Source organism: Bos indicus, chromosome X (assembly GCF_029378745.1).
Source record: "Bos indicus isolate NIAB-ARS_2022 breed Sahiwal x Tharparkar chromosome X, NIAB-ARS_B.indTharparkar_mat_pri_1.0, whole genome shotgun sequence".
NCBI classification, from domain to species: domain Eukaryota; kingdom Metazoa; phylum Chordata; class Mammalia; order Artiodactyla; family Bovidae; genus Bos; species Bos indicus.
In genome coordinates this window covers 120,579,060-120,600,837 of record NC_091789.1, presented here as the reverse complement: position 1 = coordinate 120,600,837, position 21,778 = coordinate 120,579,060, and the positions used below count along the sequence as shown (strand labels likewise).

Here is a 21,778-nt window from a genome sequence, read left to right as displayed (position 1 = left end):
TTCTCTTTCTTACCACTAGAATGTCAGGAGAGGCTGGCTTAAAGTATACCCATTGCTTTTCTGAAGGCAGGACAAGTGAGATGGTTTGAACACTCTGAGTCTGAAACTGGCGAACCCAAATCCCACCCAAACATTATATATCATATTAAAACCTTTGCAAGCTCCACCTTTACATACCACCTGGACAATGTCTTAGGAAAAGGCCTCTTGGTCCAAGTGAAGTCAGGAAGTCTTTGGAAGAATCGGAGTGGGAGGCACATCCCACACTCAGCAGTCTCCCCACATTTCTGTGTGGGAAACATAACTGGTGAGTACCTGAAGGGAAATCACTGTATGGGTAGTGGGATTACAGATAGATGGTGGAGGTCTCACAGATGCCTAAGTAGCAGAGTGAGCAACATAAGGAAATCACTATTAGGGTATTGAGATTTGAAGTAAATTTCTATTTCAAAACAGATTGTTTAAAAGGGACAACACAGGATGTGGGAAATGATGAGAAGAGGGAAAAAAAAAAAAACAAAAACCTCACATACTCTGTTTAAAGTTATCTTTGATGTTCTATGTTACTTTACACTAAGATGTGGTGGAGGGTAACCAAATACTTGATGAGGTAGTTTCTTATAACTTCTGAGAGGGAGCAAAGGTATACATGCAGGTTAAAGATGTATGATACAGAAGAATCAATTTCAAGTATTCTCAATATTGAGACCCCAGTTTAGACATGCTTATAAAAAACGGTGAAACCATTAGGGAAATTTCACACTGGATATTATCTTGTAAGATCTGATAACATGCTTATGTTCAAGTTTATTTACAGAGAAGTTGCTACAATGTCTAGGGTTTATTTTAAAATAATGGTGGATGGTGGTGGATGAGAAAGTAGATGAAATAAGATTGCCTATATATGGATAATTTTGGAAGTGGGGAAATGAGTAAATGGGGATTATAGGATCCTTCTGTACTTGTGTTTTCTTTTTGCCTTTTCATACTGTTAATGGGGTTCTCAAGGCAAGAATACTGAAGTGATTTGCCATTCCCTTCTCCAGTGGACCATGTTTTGTCAGCATGCTCCACCATGACCCATCTGTCTGGGGTGGCCCTACACTGCACGGCTCAGAGTTTCATTGAGTTAGACAAGGCTGTGGTCCATGTCATCAGATTGGTTAGTTTTGTGACTGTGGTTTCTACTTCTGCTTTATTGACTATGCCAAAGCCTTTGTGTGGATCACAAGAAACTGTATTCCCATCTTCAAGAGATGAGAATACCAGACCACATGATCTGTCTCCTGAGAAATCTGTATGCAGGTCAGGAAGCAAGTTAGAACTGGACATGGAACAACAGACTGGTTCCAAATAGGAAAAGGAGTACATCAAGGCTGTATATTGTCACCTGGCTTATTTACCCTACATGCAGAGTACATCATGAGAAACGCTGGGCTGGAGGAAGCAGAAGCTGGAATCAAGATTGCTGGGAGAAATATCAGATGCAGATGACAGATGACACCACCCTTATGGCAGAAAGTGAAGAACTAAAGAGCCTCTTCATGAAAGTGAAAGAGAAGAGTGAAAAAGTTGGCTCAAAACTCAACATTCAGAAAATGAAGATAATGGCATCCAGTCCCATCACTTCATGGCAAATAGATGGGGAAACAATGTAAACAGTGACAGACTGTTTTTTTGGACTCCCAAATCACTGCAGATGGTGACTGCAGCCATAAAATTAAAAGAGGCTTGCTCCTTGGAAGAAAAGCTATGACCAGCCTAGATAGCATATTAAAAAGCAGAGACATTACTTCGCCAACAAAGGTCCATCTAGTCAAGGCTATAGTTCTTCCAGTAGTCATGTATGGATGTGAGAGTTGGACTATAAAGAAAGCTGAGTGCCGAAGAACTGATGCTTTTGAACTGTGGTGTTGGAAAAGACTCTTGAGAGTCCCTTGGACTGCAAAGAGATCCAACCAGTCCATCCTAAAGGAAATCAGTTCTGAATATTCATTGGAAGGACTGATGCTGAAGCTGAAACTCCTATACTTTGGCCATCTGATGTGAAGAACTGACTCACTGGAAATGACCCTTATGCTGGGAAAGATTGAAGGCGGGAGAAGGGAACAACAGAGGATGAGATGGTGGGATGGACATGAGTTAAACAACAGGAGTTGGTGATGGACAGGGAGGTGTGGCGTGCTGCAGTCCATGGGGTTGCAGAGTCAGACACGACTGAGCGACTGAACTGAACTTGTGTATGTATGTCTGCCAATTTCATATATGTAAAAAATGTAGTGGAAGTGATTCCAACTTTAAAATAAGCCTAATCATTGAAAAAGCTATCTTCAAAAATTCATCTGCAATATTCTCTGTGCACAAGTTGGGAAGGGTGACTATAGAGATTAGGAGGGTGATTATTTCCCTTTGAAAAACTAACTACAAATGATATAAAGAAAAAGAACCAGTCATTCTTTTGTAAGTAACATGTATTAATGTGGAGTGCATGAAAAATGTAAATTCTTAACATATGCCACCTTTTATATAAAATTTGCTTATTTATACTTTTACCTAATTTCTAAGTTACAGTAATGTACAAATACTTAATACCCCAAAAATAACATGAGTACATTTTCTAACAGAAGAACAGAGATGTGATGAAAGATGAGGTTTCTGAGACAGCATATTTCAGTCCAGAAATATGAATGTAGGAACTAGACTGGTTTGATATTATAAATCATTTCTAGCTACACAGAAAGGATACAGAATGTAGTGTTTGCTTTTACTTTATTAATTTATTTCGCAGGAATCGTTGACTTTCCGAATATGTACTGTTTGGAGGTTTGATGCATGCATAGCCTTTTCAAATGCCTTTGTCTTAATACAATTTCACCTCAAAATAATCTGATTCACAGCATACACAGAAATCTAAAAGAGACACGGTATTTACAAGATTTAATAAGTTCTTGCTGTTGTAGGCAAGAAACTGATCAGTTCTTTTACAGTAGGGAAACATGGATATTGGGTGTCATTATAAATAAGAATTCAGAATTGTTCAGTCTCAAAGCAACATTTCATGGCTTTAGAAATTAAAATTGAGTTGTCATTCTGTTAATCTCTGAATGCTCAAGCCGTGCAAAACCTACTTGTATTAAATATTTGGGGATGCAAATAGTACAGGAAAAAAAAATACATGTCTGGTGAATGTGGAATCATCAGAATTACCTTTTACAATAAGAAAATACTGTTAATTCTTTCAAAAAGATACAGTAGTGGTGCAACAGACAGTGCCAAATTTATTGATTTTAAAGTTACATTTCGGTTGTCATTTTTCTCTACAGATATACAGATACACACTGTAATGACTCATTCAAAGTCTGAAGAGTGATTACAATATTCAAATAAATCAATTTAAACTATAAGGGGACATCTTCACATTCCAGGGTACATCATTGATATTTTCGAAGGACAATTTTTCTAGGCCTTATATTCTTGCTTTTTGTTTATACTGTCAAAAGCATTAGTTACCTTTTAAAATACTATATAAAGTTCAGTTGCCACAGAAAGTTGGAATATGAACCTTAGATAACCGGGACAAAGCAATGTCAAAATTTAAGGAAACATTGATTTCTTATAATAATTATAAGTACTAAAGTTGAGACCAGCTCCTTAAAAATTATTAAACTGCTCATCACACTCCCATTTTTTCAGGGAAATAAACAAATTAGCAACACTTTCCCCACCATCATTAATCTGCTCTAAAACTACCTTTATTACAATGAATTTCTTTTGTTTAAAACACCACGCCTCTAACTCTCTCAAACAAGGTCATTATTTGAAACATTTTACAAGTCTTAGAAAGTTTCTGGCTCCTCTTTTGCCACTTTAAACTTTTAAGACCTACCTCAAAATGTAAGGGGCAATGTACTTGGACAAAATGACAAATGTGCTTTCAAAAAACTCAGTTTACAGAACAGTGAAATAATATAAAATGTATAGTCAGGTCTATGTTACCAGATACATCAAACTGGTTGTAATTTAAGAAAACACCTTTTTACTAGGAACAAGAAGTGCACCAACTGATCCAAAAAGCATAGGCACCTCAGCAGCCAGATCCTTCCTAAAAGGCATCTTTAAAGGTGACAGAATTCTTGTTCAAACTGGTCACAAGCCAGAAGTAGTCTATACATGGGACATAGTTAAATATATCAAATGTATCGGTGTCAAGTAATTTTGCTGATTTTAAAAACTGACTACAGCCTATGTTGGTGTATGAAACATGTGCAGAACCAGAAATGAACGTATACAAAACTCCCTTAAACATCAATCTCTGATGTCTCAAACCCCACCCTCTACACCTATCAAATAAGACTGGTATCTCATTTTTCCTGGCAGGTGAAAACAATAATTTACTAGATAGATCACCAAGGGACTGGAACCATGCATCTACTGTGTGATAACAGTTCAATAACCTGGATGTATGTTCATGCAATAGTTTTAAAGTCATCTACATGGTTTTAATAAAGCATCAAACTGTTTTCATACATGCTACCTTCACCCTCAACTGACAACTGCCAAGTTAACTGCTGCCACTTCAGCATATCACTAAGAATACTGGGTAAACCTTTAGCTAGAACATCAAGCAATATATGTATTTTTACCCTATATTGTTACTTAATACCAAGTGGGGTTTACCATCTCTACAGAGAGATGAAACCATACAAAGGCAAAGGCATTGGCATTATTACAGAACAGTAGGACTGATAGACTTACTGGAGACTGACAGACACCAGTGCTACAAAAGCTTTTAGAGAATGAGTGCTATTTGCAGGTCAACGCTTTTAAGCCCGTCTGCTTTCTCACCTTTATTTTCACAGTTTTGCCACAGTTGTTATATGAGAGATGTTTTATCAGTGTAATTACATAGCCACGCTGACTCTGTGAGACAAGTAGATACTTTCAGGACATTTTCCACGTATGAAAAAAATGTTTTCAGAGCTGCAGGTACAGTGTGAAATTGTGATTTTGATGGAAAGCTATGATAAGTTGTTATGCCTTTGGTTTCATTATGCTATTAAGTGCAGCTTGTTTTTCCAGATCTGCCAGAGATTACTGCTAAATTAGCATATAATGACAGCTTGAAGCGAGCGTGCGTGCCTGTGTGTGAGTGAAAGAGAAGGGGGACAGCTGGTATGGGAGAGCAGATACTCCTCAGGTGATAACCTGAGGTAAAATCCTTTAGGATTAGGAAACTTACCAATTTTATTGCTGTTTACATGTACCCAAATAAGGGGAGATTCCAAAATCCAATTCTGAGCTTGGAAGAAACGTCAACCGCCCTAATTCAGTGTCCTATTAATAATTTTCTGGTGGTGCACTTTAGTGAATCAAATGATTTTGTATCTCTTCAGTTATTTATACCCTAAGTTTCTAATTTCATAAATAAAGAGTGCTTTAGTATCATCTGAACTATCTGAACAAACTTAGTATCATCTCTGAATACAGTATGGTAAAAATTAAGTTCTAAATTTCAAAGTCCTTTGTGTTCACCTTTCTCCTAATCTTATTTCTTGACTAGCCTTTTCTTCCTCCCCAAATAGCGCAGTGTGCAACTTTATGATATTGGCTAGCTATAATTTTCCTCACACTGATTTGTTAACATATGTGCAAATACATCTTTATTGAACAAGTAATAGTAATTTTTTTCAGCTAGATTAGGATTATGGCACAAGTATTCTCTGTGCTGTAAACATCATGAACTCATCACAAAATTGGAAGGCGGGACGGCTCTATGAACTGCAAACGTTTCTTATAGAACCACAGCTGAGCTCAAGATTCCAAGTGGATTTTGGAATGGATTTACATTCGGCATACATTCACTATGCTATTGGCAAAGCGCAGTTTTACGAGAAGGTCATTCATAAAATCAGAATTTATAAGGACTTGTTGGTTATTTTAAAAACCAGTGGCCTAATAAAAGCATGCAGTAACTTAAAAAATCTATCTATCCTGCGGCATAATTAGGTCTTAGTTACCAGTGTTGATATAGCTTGATGAATCATTGTACAAGCAAAAGGAATATTATCACCTCTGATTGTACTTTCAAACAAAGGGCACGATATGCCGAATTCCTGACTGCTACAAGTCACATTTTAAAACATCTTGTTTCTGTGTTTGAAATTACCCCTGAAAAAAGCAGCAATTACAAATACCCTTATTGTTTTGCCCCCCACCAAAAACATCCTCTGAGTGCTTTTCCCGTCCTTTTCCTCAGTAGGAAGCAACAGGAAGAAGCCTGGGGAGCCTGGGTTTTCCAGAGATCTGTGACCAGGTAAGTCTGCTCTGGCAATTCACAGTTTGGCTGCATAAACTGTAACATGTTACACCAAGATTCAAAGTTCTAGTTTATAAAATAAGGGTCACTCAGCAGTAACTTGAATGATTGGGGTTTCACAGAAGAGCTCTTGACTTCTCTGTGTACATTCTTTCAGGAGTGAATCCTTTCCCCATTTCAAGTATCCCTTTCTATCTCTAACTGCACTGAGTTAAGACTTGGGGGGATAAACCTTCCCCATTTTTCCTTTATTGAGCACAAGTGGCTACAGTGTCCTTCTCCCCACCCCCCACCCCATGTCGTCTGAAATGAAAAGGCCGGGTAGATGAACAGATTCCCCAGGTTTCCTTTTCTTCTAACGGGTGCTCAAAGTTACACTCTCAACCTAGTGCAGACTCTTGGGAATTCAAGTGTACCGTGGCATCTCACACTGCTCACAGCGATTTAGTGCGGGGTGGTTCAGAAAGGTGCAGCTATCACAATTCCACGGAGCCCCTTCATAGTCTTCATCTCGCGGTTGTGTCCGAGGACTCTGTTTGGAGCTACCTGGGTGCTCTAAGAGAAGTCAGGGATGAGAGAGAGAAAACAGAAAATAGACTGAATTTTTTTTCGAAGTATAATCCAAATGGAAATTGAAAATTACCCCCCACCAAAAGCAAGGGAAAAGGTTTTGTGAAACGAGAAAGCCAAGTTGTTGGCACAGCTGCTAGAAATGCAGAACCAAACAGTAAGTTCAGGATACACAATCTAATTTGTTCTCAACAATTTATTTTATTCCTCTAAGTAGCTAGAAGTCCAGCACAGACTACCTTCCAAGTTTATTGTCTCTAGTGGACAGTTATGCTCTATTCCAGTCAAATGGAAAAATGTTATACAGCATGTTAAATTCTACCTTCTAAGTTCTCCCTCACCACCTCAGCCTGCCAGTGACTCCCACCACCCACAGTACTAGCCATACTATATCAAACATCTCATAAAATCTGTGCCTTCTTCCTTGAGACTTTCAGCTCCAAAATATTCATGTTTTTAATAATGGTTTGTCAATGGTGTGACAGTTCATAAAAGTTTCTCCCAGAAAGGTTAAAACAGAAATATAAAAGACTGTCGTTTTTCATGAAGCTAAATTCATTCAATATGACTTTTATCCTCAGTTCTTCCCTGCCTTTTGTCAATAAACTGAAAGATCTTTCAGATGTGAGTTATTAAACATGTCTATACTTGGCAATATAAAATTCTGGCAGCCTTATGGTGGTCCTCAGGATTTACAAAAAACTTAAAATTTATATTCCTCCTAGGTCCTCATTCTCTCTGGCCTTGTACTCAAAAAGGTTCTTTGCTTTTAGAGTTGCCTTCCATGAACAGTACCTACTGAAAGTGGGTTTAGGGACTGGCAGGCTCCCAAGTTCCAGCTGGAAAACCACCCTGGAATCTGAACAAGGTCAGCAGGCTGGGGAAATCTACCCATACACCTAGAAATCCTCACTAAAAACTGCAAATGGAATTAAGATCTAAGGTAAGCAGCCTTCCTAAGCAGGTGACAAAAGAAACTGAGATCTGGGGAAGCTTTAATCAGTTACCATCTGGGGTTAAGCACACTGGTCCATTGGAAATGTGCTTTATCAGTTGGTCTTTAATGACAAATCGCTGTGTGGCTATTCCCCAAGAGGTAACGAGAACTGAGTTTTAGACCCTGAACCTTTTTGCAGGTATAGTAAGGCTGAGGCTCAATCAGGAAGGTGTTCTCAACCTTCCAGTAGAACAGAAAAACACTGGCTTTTCCAGCCTATTCGTGACTATAAAAAGGAGATGGGTTTGTTGACTCTGGCTTCAACTGTTGCTTTTAACTGCCCATTAGCATCCACCTTGTATCTTATAGCTTGATGAAGTAATAGTTGTATTTTATGGCATGCCCCCTAAATAGAAAATTATTTTCTGCCTGTTTGGGCTTCCTCCTTCCCCTTTAGCATGTACTGTCCATTTGTATCAACCCAATCTCCTTAGGAGATACCATTCCTTCTTAATCTTGTAAAGGGTCAGGATGACCCACTCCTCACTTTGTACATGCAGTTCTGGATTGTATAAACTGTTGACACATTATCTGACACATTATAATCCTTTGTCTAAAACTTGCAGAACTGTACTTGGACTTCTAAGTCCTCACAGCTTTCTGTCTCCCAGGTTATAATCCTCAGGTGGGTTCAAATAAAATTTTCCATTTCTTTCTGAGATCAACTACTGATTTTTTCATTGATATATGCATAGTGAAGCTGGCAGGATATCAGATACACCCATGAGGACAGCTGGAGTCTACCCCAAATCAGCACTCGATACCAGCATGGACCCATTAAGCCCCACCAGCTTCTTGGTACTTCTTAGGTGTTTCAGTGAGTTCTTCTGATATCTGGATCTTATTGCCTTGATAATCCTAAAAATTTTATTTGAGCTGTTTTTAAGACCTGGACTCTTTTAAGAGTCCCACATGCATTTCCTACACAAGGATGGAGGGGATCTTGGGCAGGAGACACAGGGAAACACAGGTGGTTGTGTTTTTGGTAAACTGGCCTAAATTAAAAAGAAAAAAGTTGCTATATGGCTGGAAAAAAACTTCTGGGAGTAAAACAGAGACTGCATTATTTAGCTCCTAAGAACACAGGACACTTGCTCCTTTCAGCCACGTGGTGTTCTCGGGTGACTGACAACCTAGCGTTAGTGTCTGAAGATCAATCCTTGTGACTGGCAGTGGTGGTGCAGCAGCAGAACTCCACTATAACCGTAAATTAAACACTGCTCTTCTAAGGATGCACACAGTAAGGATAAATCATCCAGTGCTCTGATGACCCATAGGCATAGTAGACTGTCAAGAGGAAGAAACTGAGCCAAGGGCAACTCTTTGGGGAACTACAGTGAGAAGCAGCATCTATCTGATCCACCACAGAGTCCTCAGAAAGTTCAGATTATATGCATATTGAAATTCGACCACTAAATCAATACTGGGAAACTGTGCCTCAGGCCCAACAGCTTCCAGGTGGACAGCAACCTATTGGGATACCAGCTGGATTTCTGTATGCTTACAAGTAATTAAATAATTAGGAATTAAAGGAAATCCCACCCTGGAATGGCCAAGGTGGGATTCTTGGGCACTCCAAAACTGCACTAAAAGAAAGCCTAGCAGAATAGGCTTGTCATGTCACTCTCTCCTGGATCCCTTTACTGGAAATAAAAGTGATGAGAGTCGTTCTCTTTTCCAAACTGAGGTTAGCAGGAGAAAATATAGGGCTAGCTCCTTGGATCCTTTAAGTTGGTAAGTCTTCTAAATTGTTAACATTTTAGAGAGCTCTCATCCTGAAATACTGTATTAATAGGTATTTAATTGGTATGCAGAAGCCCCCAAAGGCTTCAAAACTCCCCAAATAACCTCAATGAAAGGTACCTAAACAAAAACTTTATAAGCTGACATAATTATGCTCTCCTCTGTCCTTTGAGTCTTTGTATTCTAGTAATTCTCTGAGTTACCCTTCCACTCTGAAGAAAGTATTGAATGGTTATTAGAAATGAGACCACCTAAGACTGTATGTAAGCATCTTCATATCAAAGACTGAACTGAGTGCTCTAGGTAAAGAATTTCTTAAACCCAGGGTGGACCCTCAAAAGTTTTTGTAAACAGATAATCAAAATGGGAGGCCACTTCTGACTAAACTGATATGTATCTGATATTCAGAGCCTGACTGGATTTTTTTTTTGACTTCTCCCCAAACTAAATGGGGCTTTCTCAGGTGGCTGAGTAGCAAAGAATCTGTCTGCCAATGCAGGAGACACAAGAGATATGGGTTTGATCCCTGGGTCGGGAAGATCTCCTGGAGAAGCAAATGGCAACCAGCTCCAGTATTCTTGTCTGAGAAATCCCATGGACAGAAGAGCTGGGTGGGCTACAGTCCATGGAGCTGCAGAAGAGTCAGATATGATTGAATGAATGGGCATGCATGCACACACTAAGTTAAATGAGGAAATGAGAAACATTCTACCAAAGGTGGATGGGCGTATCAGTCCTTTGATGTCATTAAGCTGGCCATGCACTCCTTTGAGAAATTAAAAAGAGCTGTGCTTGTTTTACAAAACAAGTTTTTACAGAACCAGAGGTGTGGCTCCAAAACAGTCCAAAGCCCACAATCCTTTAACATGCCCCAAATCTCTTCTATTTATCTTAAGAGGCTTGTGTTAATAAACAACAACAACAAAAAGAAACTGGGTTATCGTATATGTCCAGTTTGTCATGCCAGCATTTCCTGATTGGCAAACCAGTTCATAATTACTTGTTTCTTAAGTTTTTGCTAGAAACAGTGGAAACAGTGTCAGACTTTATTTTTTTGGGCTCCAAAATCACTGCAGATGGTGACTGCAGCCATGAAATTAAAAGACACTGCTTGGAAGGAAAGTTATGACCAACCTAGATAGCATATTCAAAAGCAGAGACATTACTTTGCCAACAAAGGTTCGTCTAGTCAAGGCTATGGTTTTTCCAGTGGTCATGTATGGATGTGAGAGTTGGACTGTGAAGAAAGCTGAGCGCCGAAGAATTGATGCTTTTGAACTGTGGTGTTAGAGAAGACTCTTGCGAGTCCCTTGAACTGCAAGGAGATCCAACCAGTCCATTCTGAAGGAGATCAGCCCTGGGATTTCTTTGGAAGGAATGATGCTAAAGCTGAAACTCCAGTACTTTGGCCACCTCATGCAAAGAGTTGACTCACTGGAAAAGACTCTGATGCTGGGAGGGATTGGGGGCAGGAGGAGAAGGGGACGAAGAGGATGAGATGGCTGGATGGCATCACTGACTCGATGGACGTGAGTCTGAGTGAACTCCGGGAGTTGGTGATGGACAGGGAGGGCTGGTGTGCTGCGATTCATGGGGTCGCAAAGAGTCAGACACGACTGAGCGAATGAACTGAACTGAAGGTTTCTAATAAGGAAAACATCTTTGTATGCAAGGAAGAAAAAGGTATAAGAAATGAAAATGTGTTTTGTTAATGGAATGGGAAGTAATTTTGTCATAAAGCTGGTTATTTCTAAATGGGAAAGAAAATAAGGAACAAATTAATATGAATATAGAAAGTTGAAGAAAGTTTATGAGAAAAGAATCTTAAGAATGGAATTCTATGGGTGGTCAGGACTAAGTAAATTTGAGTATATGAATTTTAATATTAAAGGGAAAAATGGTACAAAACCTGAATTTGGTTTTCAAAATTTTCTTCTAATATTAATCTGCTTCTGATAACATATTGTAAAGTTCCTTTACATTTTAAGCAATCTGTTATACCTTTCTGTATTTGGTTTTGAAACCTTTTATTGTCATTTTGACTAAGGGAAAATAAGTATTGCTTCACAATAATCGTGAAGCATGATCACGAACTACTCGTGATCCTGTTTGTGACTAAGTGCTTTGAGACCTTAATATTTTTGACAAAATTCCTTAAGATCACATTCTAAGTGAAATTCTTTTGACTTCTTAGATAACTCTGAGGTTTTTCCAAAGGGCTCCTGGAACACCTCAAGAGAAATGTTTCCTCTACTTATCAATGAAGAGATAATAAATTAATTAGGCTTATCTGATATATTAAATTACATGGGGAGCGTGGTCAAATGGTGACAAATCTTCTTAGGTTATATTATATGGGTAGATGTAGAAATTATATTGAGTTCCTAAAAACCTGGTACATGGTACACACTAACAAAATGTTATCAGTCATAATTATCATAAATCATGGTAATGCCACAGAAATAGGAAAATTTTTGTTCATTTGCATTGTAGTCAGATCTTTTAAAGATGCCTTTTTAAGTCCTGTAGAGACCTTTACTGCTTTATTCTGATGATTTCTGCAAAAAAAAGCTTCATCTTCAAGAAGATATATAGAGAGGACTTTCTGATTGGTATAGATAGGCTTCTAATAACTTTCAGATCATACCACTGAACTGGGTAAGAAATTAGAAGAATGACAAGCTTGATGGCTTCTTAAATCTGATTAACAGAATAACAAAATCAAAGATTAGTCACATAGGACTCAGTGAATTGATGAATATAATATTTTTCCCTCTGAAATATTTTGGGTTTGAACTTGTATTTTCCATATATAAAGAAACCCTTCCCTTCAAGCTAATTATGACTTTCAAGCAAGTTTACTGAAGCCAGACTTATTTTGCAAATCTTAATTTGGCGATATTCTATACAAATGAGGGTAATTTTAGAGGGAAAAATTCTACTAAGGACATTATGTTCTCATGTTGTCTTTGAGGTTTTTGTATTTATTGCCCAAGACTAATTACTGTAAAGGTTGTTTCAGTAATCTATCTTTGGATGAAGATCAAATGCCCCATGACCTGCAACAAGGAGAGTATGCATACTGGAAAATACATTAGATAAAGGATTCTTTATAGCCACACTGGAAGGGGCTGTATCAGGCTCTGCAACTCCTACTTCTGACACCCCAAATGGATGAAGACCAGTGCTACCAGATCACCAGGATGAGGAGAAGACACGCAGGAAGTAGACAGTTGATCCAAGATGCTGGGCCAGGCCAGTATGCCAATTAATTTAATAACTGTTCACATGTTTGCTTATGAACCCAATGGTGTTCCTCCTTATAACTGTGCTTTGACCTCAAATGGATGGAACGGTCCTCAGTACTTTCTCAAAGACTCTCTCCCAGATTATAATTCTCAGGTTAGCTCAAATAAAATTTTTCATTTGTTCTGCAGATCAACTATTTTTTTTTTTTTTTGCATCGACAGGCTCATGACTCCTAAAGATGTAAGTATAATAGTTGTATCTGTTGTCTTATATGGAGGAATAAAAGACACTTCTGTTGAAGCTTCTGTTTGAGGAAAAATGTGCTGTATGCCATTTCCATTAAAGGTCCTCTCTTGAATAGTAGTCTTTATGCTTTTCTAGGGCAGGCAACTTGTTATTTTGTGAAGAATTTATCATAGTCAGAAAAGTTCAGATGTTAAACCCATAAACTGTTATATTCCATCTTTCTGTGCTAACTCCAAACACAGCTTTCAGTTTTAGATTGTGGCAATGCAAATGATTAATATATAAAGGTTTTTCAAACTCCTTTTTTCTAACCTACAGAAATAACTGGAAAATCTTTTAAACTAACTAATCTAGGGTACCTGGGGCTCTCTTCACTGTTTTGACTGTAGGGGAGAAAAATTCTTTTTCCTCTACCTTTCTCAGTTCTTGGCTGAGACACCCCTGCAATAAAAGATTAAAGTTTATTAACATGTATACTCCTGTATACATGAGTGATACCCAGGAAAACTGAGTAACTTGCTGAGATGGCTGAAATCTTAGCATCTTCAGCTAAGACAGAAGAGATTGGAGTGTGTATGGAGTTTACCAGGAAAAGCAGAGTAAATAAGCACAAGGTTTGTTATGCAGATTTAAGTCAGTGCCTTCTCCATTGATGCTCTTGTCATTTAGAGTCACAAGAGAGACACAGAAGGAGACTGCCTTTATAAATGTAAATGTCCCTTACAAAAGGGTATAACTAATATTCTGTTTTCTGAGCTTTCTAGTATCTGCAGTTGCTCAGAATAATCCTAATGCCAAAGAGGCATATTTTGGGATGGCATGTTCTGTTACTCTTCAATACTATAACAATGTAATTTGGAACAGCAAGTCATGCAGAAGTAACTAATCAAAAAATATGTAAAAGGCATCTAAGAATTATTGTTGGTCCTAAAAAAAAGACACTGCTCATTTCATCATAGGGTGCATGCTTGTGTGCTAAGTCACTTAAGTTGTGTCCGACTCTCTGTGACCCTAGGGACTGTAACTCGCTAGGTCCTCTGTCCATGGAATTCTCCAGGCAAGAATCCTGGAGTGGGTTCCTGGAGTGCCATGCCTTAAATCTCTTTCAAGCAATCTTCCTGACCCAGGGATCAAACCAGTGTCTCTTGGGTCTCCTGCATTGCAGGTGGGTTCTTTACCACTAGCACCACATTCCCTGGTGGCTCAGATGGTAAAGAATCCATTTGCAATGCAGGAGACCCAGGTTTGATCCCTGGGTCGGAAAGACACCCTGGGGAAGGGAATAGGTTCCCGCTCCAGTACTCTTGCCTGGAGGGCTACAATCAGTCCAAGGGGTCACAAAGAGTCAGACACTGATGAGCAACTAACAGTCATTGTCGGGAAACTGCTTAAATAAAAGCATGTAAAATCCCAAAGATGTTTGCTTTCATTTGATTTAAGGTGTGAAATGTTTTATGGAATATTAAAAAGCAAAGATGTCTCATGCCTCATGGAAAACAAAACATCTAAAGAATATGCATATTTATATACAAATAAGAACTGAACGTTTCCTTTAAGACTATTTTTAAATGGATTAAACTTAATTGGCCAATTTTTCATAAAAATGACTGTCTTACAAATGTCAAAAGTTAGCAACTTACAGGTTAATCCATATTGTTTATATAATAATGGGAACATAGGAGAAACTGATCAAAAGGATACAACTCAAACTGTAAAAAATTCTCAACATTTTCTATAGTTTTACAGATAACCTCATAGAAAAGTTATTTTTCAAATAACTGGAACTATGCCAAGTAGGCAAAGAAAGGATTTGTTCTGTAATTATATGAAGTACAATGTAGTTTCATGCTTGGTTTGTTCCTATGGTGGAGACCTTTTTACCTAGTTGTATACTATTTCTGCATTTAGGGGAATTTAAGAAGTATCAAGTGTGGCCTTATTTTCTGTGTTGAGTGTGTTAGTCACTCAGTCATATCCAACTCTTTGCAACCCCATGGATTGGGACCTGCCAGGCTTCTCCATCTATGGAGTTCTCCAGGCCAGCATACTGGAGTGGATTGCCATTTCCTTCTCCAGGGGATCTTGCAGACCCAGGGATCAAACCTGTGTCTCCTGCATTGCAGGCAGACTCTACTGTCTGAGCCACCTGGGAAGACTAGACACTATTATTTTATAAGAATCTGTCCAATATGGTGGGCCACTAGCCACTTGATATGCAGTCACTCTGAATTGAGATGTGCTGTAAATAGAAAATATATACCAAATTTTGAAAAGTATGAAATAAGGTACAAAAAACCCAGTTCACTCTTATAAAACTTTGGCTAAGAGAAAATTTTAAATCATGTATGTGGCTCTAATTCTGTTGCTATTGGACTGCACAGCTTTAGAAACTCAGTAAAGAGTAATGTCTTAAAGGAAAAAAAGGTTGACCTTTACTTATGATAACTCTACATGGGTTAACACGTGTTTGGACACTGCACAAAGTCTAGACATACAAGTACAAACCATCTGCAGCTGCTGCCTGGGTGTCATGGACGTCCTCCTGTACTCTGGAGGTCACGCTAATTCTTCGGGCTTTCCTCTCAATTGTGCAAGGGTCTGATGAGTCTGCATGAGAAGAAGCAAAGCCAGGAAGAAGGGATCAAGCCGTTCATTAGAAGAGAGTGGACAGGCTCTCAAGAATCTTTCACGGGACACATGCAGTATTTATTCTTTGTTACTTGATGTTACCATTAGTTCTCCCAGGAAGGCAAGGGCCGTATTTAATACTGCCTTTACAGCCTATCCAGAATGGCTCTTAAAAGTTTTTTCATCCTCTCTCATTACTTGGAATGCATGCCTGATTTCACCAAATTCCCAGGTTCGAGTGAGTTAGGGTGCAAACTTAATGCTAATAATTAAATGTCGGTATGAACACAAAATTTGGGACATTATACTTTACCAATTCCCTGATTAACCAATAGTTACTAGAAAATTATGGGTTTAAAGTCCACTATCCACATTAAAGGTAACAGTAGACTACAGCATTTCATAAATAAAGAACCAAAATAGTACTTGAAAAATCAAAACCAACTGAAAGTAATATTATGTACTGGTAACACATACTCCCCAGTTGTTCATAAATTCCAGTTACCTATGTGTGCAGAAGTCCAGCAGCCCTCACAACATGGACTGCAGGCATATCCATTTCTGGCTAGAATACTGTTTCTATTAATTTTTAGGTAATCAGTAAGCAGTGTTTTGTATTAAGTGAAAACAGTAGAGTCTGGCTGCAATGTGGGAGACCTGGATTTGATCCCTGGGTTGGAAAGATGTCCTGGAGAAGGAAATGGCAACCCACTCCAGTATTCTTGCCTGGGAAATCCTGTGGTCAGAGGAGCCTGGTGGGCTACAGTTCATGGGATCACAAACAGGTGGACACGACTGAGTGACTAACACATACACAAAAGTCAAAAAAGGCAGACTTCATAGTATTTAACCTTAAGAAACAAACATTTAAAATTTTGTAATCCGCTCTGAGCCTATAAGCAGTCCTCTAGTTCAACCAACCTTTGGAGACCAGTGTTTCACAATGTAAGTGTTGTGAAGCAGAGTAAACATCTCCTTTAGGTGCTAAAGAATAAGTTCTATTTCTTAGATTTGTAACCCCTTTTATAGCATCACATACCTCCTTCTCACTGACTCTTACAACAACCCCGTAAAGAAGCTAAATATTTGGACTGATGACCTCTATTGGTGTACAAATTGGATATAAACAAGGTCAGGTGGCCAAGACAATCAGAACCAGTGCTAAAGTTGTATGACAGCAAGGTCAGTGCCCTCTCCACTGTTAAGTCAAGGTGGGGGGGATACTTTCTCAATCAGCTGAAGAGCTTACACACACACGTGTTGCTTAACTGCAAAGTCTAGTCTAAAAAGGTTTCTGTGTCTTTCCTTCTTTCTCTCAAATTATCAAACTTATTCGGATAAACATCTATATTCCACTTGGATATTCTAAGTCTTGTGTATTTCCATATGAATTTCAGAATCAGATTAATGCATACCAAAAAAAGAAAAGTTACAGTTAAAATTGGTATTTCATCAGTATGAAAAGAATAGGTATCTGAACAATATTGATTTTTAAAAAAGACATGGTTTATGACTATTTAGGTATTGTTTGATTTCTTTTGGTAGTGTTTTATCATAGTCAATGTACATATCTCTGGTTAATTTATTAATAAGTGTCACTTATTAATTCTAATTTTCATTTCTGGGTAGCTCTAGATTTTCTTCACAAATAATCATGTCATCTGGAATGGCTACTGTATTCTATCAGATGTTTTCTCCTGTATAATGAAATGACTGTATGCTTTTTCCCTTTATTTTCTGAACACTGCATTCTTGAGCTTAAACCCAAGTTGGTCATGATGTATTATCTTTTTTTATATTGTTAATATTTTATTCATTTTTTGGCTTTTATGTTCATGAGGATTTGATCTGTAAGTTTGTTTTCTTTTTGGGAGTTAGGTAATGTGCATCAGGTTTTGGAATCAGAGTCCTACTGGTTTCATAAGAAAATTAGATGCTTTCCTTCCTTCTGTTTCCTCAGAGTTTGTATGATTGGTATTATCTCTTCATTAAATACTTGATTTCTATGGGGATCATTAGTGTAACCATCCAGTTCTGAAGTTTTCATTGTGGGGAAACTTTTGATAATGGATTCAATTTCTTTAATTACATACACAACTATTAACAGTTATTTCATCCTATCTTTTCATTTCTGATTTTGGTAATCTGGTTTTTTCCTGTTTTTTTATTCTTCAAAGATCAAATGTTTGGTTTTGATAACTTTCTCTGTTATTTTTATGTCATCAATGGTTCTTATATTTTCCTTCTTCCACTTACTTTGGTTCTTTTCTTGATTCTTAGGTAGAATTGTATGTCACTGATATTAGATCTCCTTGTCTTACATGAGCATTTAAAGCTATAAATTTCCTTCTATGTACTACTGTAAAGAATCAGGCCTTGCTCAAAGAGAGGTCTAGCTTTGTCCCTAGCTCCTGGAAGATTAGCTCTAAAATCTTGAAATTTCCCAAGAGATAGAAGTATTTTTATTAAATATGGTGGGCCCTTCAAACCATAGAATTTATGCTAATAAGGTGGTTCACACTGGATATATCCCTTAAATAGGGTGATTCTTCCATGACAGCCCTTGAATCAATTCATTGGATTACCACTATAGACACAAATCTGGTACGTGGTAGTCATCCATTAAGATTCTTTTCACACTGTTTTTAGACAGCAGGAGGCTACTTTAAATTCAGGTCAGTTGAAATATCCATAGTACTATTAAAGAATGGAAATAACAAGTACTCCATTGCAACCTATAAATGAAATACTTAAAACACTTTGTTGCACACAAAGCTGTTCAACCAAAATTTAAGTACTGTAGTGCAAGTAACATCATTTGTGTAGAATTTTCAATTCTGCTTTAAGTTTTGAGATTATAAAATGTTACATCCTTAGGTAATGCATTTTCCAGTATCAATATTATGTCTTCATGATCAGTCTATCTTGAGTTGCTTAAAGCAAAAAGAGATTAAGCAAAAAAACATTAAGATATGAAATGCACAGTTCACGACATTCTTGAGAATTACTAGAATGGAGAAGAAAATGATTAATTGGAAGTTCAGTATATCACACAGAAATGATTTAAGAGTATGCAAAAGTTACTCCTCCAAATCTTGGTTGTGTAGCATTTATTTTGCCCTTGATGAAGAGACACCTAGTGTCAATCTAATTGCTATGCCCACCTGTTAAATACACAAGGATTCTTTTGTGGCCTCTCAATCCTAGAAATTGAAGAAAGTAGAGAAAACCACTAGACCATTCAGGTATGACCTAAATCAAATCACTTATGACTATACTATAGTGAAAGTGAGAAACAGATTTAAGGGACTAATTCTGATAGAGTGCCTAATAAACTATGGACAGAGGTTCATGACATTGTACAGGAGACAGGGATCAAGACTATCCTCATGGAAAAGAAATGCAAAAAAGGAAAATGGCTGTCTGAGGAGGCCTTACAAATAGCTGTGAAAAGAAGAGAAGCGAAAAGCAAAGGAGAAAAGGAAAGATATAAGCATCTGAACGCAGAGTTCCAAAGAATAGCAAGGAGAGATAAGAAAGCCTTTCTCAGCGATCAATGCAAAGAAATAGAGGAAAACAACAGAATGGGAAAGACTAGAGATCTCTTCAAGAAAATTAGAGAGACCAAGGGAACATTTCATGTAAAGATGGGCTCGATAAAGGACAGAAATGGTAGGGACCTAACAAAAACAGAAGATGTTAAGAAGAGGTGGCAAGAATACACAGAAGAACTGTACAAAAAAGATCTTCACGACCCAGATAATCACGATGGTGTGATCACTCACCTAGAGCAGGACATCCTGGAATGTGAAGTCAAGTGGGCCTTAGGAAACATCAGTATGAACAAAGCTAGTGGAGGTGATGGAATTCCTATTTCAAATGACCTATTTCAAATCCTGAAAGATGATACTGTGAAAGTGCTGCACTCAGTATGCCAGCAAATTTGGAAAACTCAGCAGTGGCCACAGGACTGGAAAAGGTCAGTTTCCATTCCAATCCCAAAGAAAGGCAATGCCAAAGAATGCTCAAACTACCACACAGTTGCACTCATCTCACACGCTAGTAAAGTGATGCTTAAAATTCTCCAAGCCAGGCTTCAGCAATACGTGAACTGTGAACTTCCTGATGTTCAAGCTGGTTTTAGAAAAGGCAGAGGAACCAGAGATCAAATTGCCAACATCCTCTGGATCATAGAACAAGCAAGAGAGTTTCAGAAAAACATCTATTTCTGCTTTATTGACTATGCCAAAGCCTTTGACTGTGTGGATCACAATAAACTGTGGAAAGTTCTGAAAGAGATGGGCATACCAGACCACCTGACCTGCCTCTTGAGAAACCTGTATGCAGGTTTCAGGAAGCAACAGTTAGAAATGGACATGGAACAACAGAAGGGTTCCAAATAGGAAAGGGAGTACATCAAGGCTGTATACTGTCACCTTGCTTATTTAACTTATATGCAGAGTACATCATGAGAAACGCTGGGCTGGAGGAAGCACAAGCTGGAACCAAGATTGCGGGGAGAAATTATCAATAACCTCAGATATGCAGATGGTGCTGCTGCTAAGTCGCTTCAGTCGTGTCAGAATCTGTGTGACCCCATAGACATCAGCCCACCAGGTTCTGCCATCCCTGGGACTCTCCAGGCAAGAACACTGGAGTGGGTTGCCATTTCCTTCTCCAATGCATGAAAGTGAAAAGTGAAAGTGAAGTCGCTCAGTCGTGTCTAACTCTTTGTGACCCCATGGACTGCAGCCTACCAGGCTCCTCCGTCCATGGGATTTTCCAGGCAAGAGTACTAGAGTGGGTTGCCATTGCCTTCTCCGAGATATGCAGATGACACCACCGTTATGGCAGAAAGTGAAGAAGAACTAAAGAGCCTCGTGATGAAAGTGAAAGAGGAGAGTGAAAAAGCTGGCTTAAAGCTCAACATTCAGAAAACTAAGATCATGGCATCCAGTCCAATCACTTCATGGCAAACAGATGGGGAAACAATGGCTGACTTTATTTTTCTGGGCTCCAAAATCACTGCAGATGGTGACTGCAGCCATGAAATTAAAAGACATTTGCTCCTTGGAAGAAAAGCTGTGACCAACCTATACAGCATATTAAAAAGCAGAGATGTTACTTTGCCGACAAAGGTCCATCTAGTCAAAGCTATAGTTTTTCCAGTGGTCATGTATGGATGTGAGAGTTGGACCATAAAGAAAGCTGAGCACTGAAGAATTGATGCTTTTGAACTCTGGTGTTGGAGAAGACTCTTGAGAGTCCCTTGGATGGCAAGGAGATCCAATCAGTCCATCCTAAAGGAAATCAGTCCTGAATATTCATTGGAAGGACTGATGCTGAAGCTGAAACTCCAATACTCTGGCCACTTGATGTGAACAGCTGACTCATTGGAAAAGACCCTGATGCTGGGAAAGACTGAGGGCAGGAGAAGTAGGGGACGAAAGAGGATGAGACGGTTGGACAGCATCACCAACTCAATGGACGTGGGTTTGGGTGGATTCCAGGAGTTGGTGATGGACAGGGAGGCCTGTTGTGCTGTGGTTCATGGGGTTGCAAAAAGTCGGACACGACTGAGCGACTGAACTGAACTGAAAGCTATTTAAAAAAAATAAATTATATATTCCATTTTAGTTACCCTTGACAATAACTCTCAAGAGTTAGTTTTGTAGTTTTTTAGAAAGTAAAGTTTATCAATAGCATAACATTTAAAATGCTATCTCTAATGAAATTTCTTTAGCTTTTTAGATGAACTCCAAAATGGTTTTCAAATACATTTCTGTGACGTCTGTGACATTTTGCTACTCACCTTTTTTAGGTGGCTTGGGTGGTACAACTGGACCAGGTTCTATGTTGTCATAAAAGTTATTCATAGCTTTTGGATCAAAGTTTCCTATAAAGAAAATAAAATCAGCAGGCATTTAGGGGTCTTTCTCCTGTTATATGCATTTTTTTGTTAGGGAAAATATAGGAGGAAAAAAAATATGTAAAAAGGGGAGCTGGTTTTCCAGGAGTTTATAATTCAT

The 21,778-nt window shown here is 38.4% G+C and overlaps 1 protein-coding gene across 7 annotated transcripts in view; it reads right to left on the bottom strand.

The window, feature by feature from the left end:
- Positions 1-2,752: 2,752 nt before the first annotated feature.
- TAB3 (TGF-beta activated kinase 1 (MAP3K7) binding protein 3) overlaps positions 2,753-21,778 on the bottom strand; it is a 93,459-nt gene continuing 74,433 nt past the window's right edge. For 4 of the 7 annotated variants that reach the window (XM_070783815.1, XM_070783816.1, XM_070783817.1 and 1 more), the window contains 3 exons: positions 21,562-21,645; positions 15,627-15,728; positions 2,753-6,871 (listed from right to left, as the gene is read on the bottom strand). In XM_070783815.1, the coding sequence (XP_070639916.1) occupies positions 6,723-6,871; positions 15,627-15,728; positions 21,562-21,645 (335 nt within the window). In that variant the 3' untranslated portion in view covers positions 2,753-6,722. Of the gene's footprint in view, positions 6,872-15,616; positions 15,729-21,561; positions 21,646-21,778 lie in introns of all 7 variants that reach the window. The other 3 variants (XM_070783819.1, XM_070783818.1, XM_070783821.1) reach the window with 3 other exon arrangements.